The sequence below is a fragment of the Theropithecus gelada genome, chromosome 14, assembly GCF_003255815.1.
Source record: "Theropithecus gelada isolate Dixy chromosome 14, Tgel_1.0, whole genome shotgun sequence".
NCBI lineage: Eukaryota > Metazoa > Chordata > Mammalia > Primates > Cercopithecidae > Theropithecus > Theropithecus gelada.
This window is the reverse complement of record NC_037682.1, coordinates 62237792-62240085: the sequence shown is the minus strand read 5'-3', so window position 1 is coordinate 62240085 and position 2294 is coordinate 62237792. Positions and strand designations below refer to the sequence as shown.

The 2294-nt window shown below is 40.2% G+C and overlaps 1 protein-coding gene across 1 annotated transcript; it reads left to right on the top strand.

Annotated features, from left to right (window-relative positions):
* The first annotated feature begins 422 nt into the window (after positions 1 to 422).
* On the top strand, positions 423 to 1253 carry LOC112605567 (olfactory receptor 52A5-like). Its single transcript, XM_025355143.1, has one exon. It carries the CDS (start codon positions 423 to 425, stop codon positions 1251 to 1253), a length of 831 nt encoding a protein of 276 aa, XP_025210928.1.
* The last annotated feature ends 1041 nt before the right edge of the window (positions 1254 to 2294 follow it).

Genomic DNA, 2294 nt, shown 5'->3' with positions numbered 1-2294 from the left:
CACCTAATAGTGGTGTGCAGGCAGACTAGTGTAATGGAAGATGCAAAAGATCAATGCTCTGTGTCATAGCTTCCATTTCCACAAGAGCTAAGTCTGAAATCCTGAAACATCACCATTTTAACCTACCACATAGTTGTAGTACAACTTTTTCATGATTGCTTGCTTGTGCTATCTTGTCATGTGTTGTAGAACCTCAGGATAATCTAACTGAACTGCCATTCACAGCACTGACTTATTTGCTCAATGCACACTGTGGTTGCATGAGAGGGAGGCTGAGAAATTTTCACTTTCCATTCAAATACTCTTCTACAGGTATCAGAATCAGTGGTGAAAAGACAGAATACCAACCTCAATGGCATCCATCAGCATGTCATATTTGAACCCCAGAACTGTAACTTTGACTGGCATTCCTGGACTAGAGAATGTGCAGTTTTGGATTGGCTTTCCTTTTTTCCGTGTGCCCAGTGGCTGTGTTGGGAAACATCATTTTACTGATTATCATCCCTACGGAATGTAATTTGCATCAGCCCATGTACATCTTCCTGGCTGTGCTGGCAGTAAGTGACATAAGACTGTGTGCAGCCATTGCTCCCAAGATGTTGGCCATCTTTTGGTTCAAGTCTTGCTCAATGGCCTTTGATGCCTGCCTAGCTCAGCTGTTTTTCATCTATGCCATGCAGTGCATGGAGTCTGGTATTCTGTTGGCCATGGCCTTTGACCGCTACCTTGCCATCTGTGATCCTTTGAGACACACATCCATCCTCACACCTTCCGTCTTGGTTCACATGATAGTGGCAGTGGCAATCCGAGCTACAGTGCTGGTTGGTCTGTTACCCATTCTTATCAAAAGACTGCATATTTTCCATTCCATTCTTATTGCCCACTCTTACTGTGAACACATGGCTGTCGTCAAGCTGGCTACAGAAGACATCCAAGTCAATAAAGCATGTGGTCTTTTTGTGGGCTTTACCATTCTGAGATTTGACATGATTTTTATCCTTGTGTCCTATGTTCTGATTTTCCGAGTTGTTTTTCATCTACACCAAAAGGAGGCACAGTTCAAAGCATTTAACACATGCACAGCTCATATTTTTGTTTTCCTTGAATTTTATATTCTTGCCTTTTTCTCCTTCTTCAGCCACCATTTTGGACATGTGGCCCCCTCCACCCACTTTCTGTTGTCTACCATTTACCTCCTTGTGCCACCTGCACTCAACCCTATTGTCTATGGTGTAAAAAACAAGATAATCTGAAAGCGTGTGGCACAAATTTTTCTTCTGAATTATGGATCCCAAGGGTGATCTATCAAATGTTTATGACCATGTAGAGAATGCTTTACTTTCCTAGAGATGGAGAGAGTTTGGAGTGTGCTCACGGCTGGAGGTTCACATTATCATGCTGGATATCAATTTATTTTTATAACTAAACCTAGGTCGACATAAAATGTGTTCAATTTAAGACTGATATTAGCTCTCTACCAAATTAGTATTTGGCTTCTAATTTAATCTATCATGTCTTTCCATTCGTATTATTTGCATTGAATTTGCAGCCTCTATATTCTACATTTCCTCTTCCACATCAAATCTAGATTCTACAAATCTACCCAAAACAGAAAATGTAACTGGTCCTTAATTTACTTAGGAACAGAACTTTCCTTAACTGTCTCTGGAAATGAACAGTCCTTTTCAATTCTTCTCTAAAGGCCACGCTTGGTGCTCTGAAAAATGGTGGATTATTCAAGATTTTGATGAAGGAATGATTTGAATTAAAGCTCTCCTCTAACAAACCCCATTTGAGAACAAATGAAAATGACCCAGGGATAAATAACTCATTTTCTGGGACCAGGAGAAGTGTGGCTAGTACTGAATACTCTCATAAGATTATTTACTGATGCACACAGGGCATCAGAAATGAGACTTCTTTCAGAAGAATTTCTAAGTCTGGTGAAATTGTCTGGCCACTAGAAGTAGATAAAGAACATCTAAGGTGTGCAGGCAGACTGGTGAATAGGTCATGGAAGATGCAAAAGATCAACACTGTGTGTCATAGCTTCCATTTACACCAGAACTAAGTCAGAAATCCTGAAACATCACCATTTGTACCTACTATATAGTGGCAATATTACTTTTTCATGATTGCTTGTTTGTGTTGTCTTGACATGTGTTGTAGAACCTCAGGATAATCTAGTTGAACTGCCATTCAGAAGACTGTTACCTGTGTGACTTTATTTCCCCATGTTCATAATTAGAATCACCCTTTGGGAAGAGCTGGAGAAATGCAGTTACTCTTCTGTT

Bases quoted from the DNA above. Each gene is read 5' to 3' on its own strand.
- LOC112605567 (XM_025355143.1), top strand. From the start codon at position 423: ATGTGCAGTTTTGGATTGGCTTTCCTTTTTTCCGTGTGCCCAGTGGCT.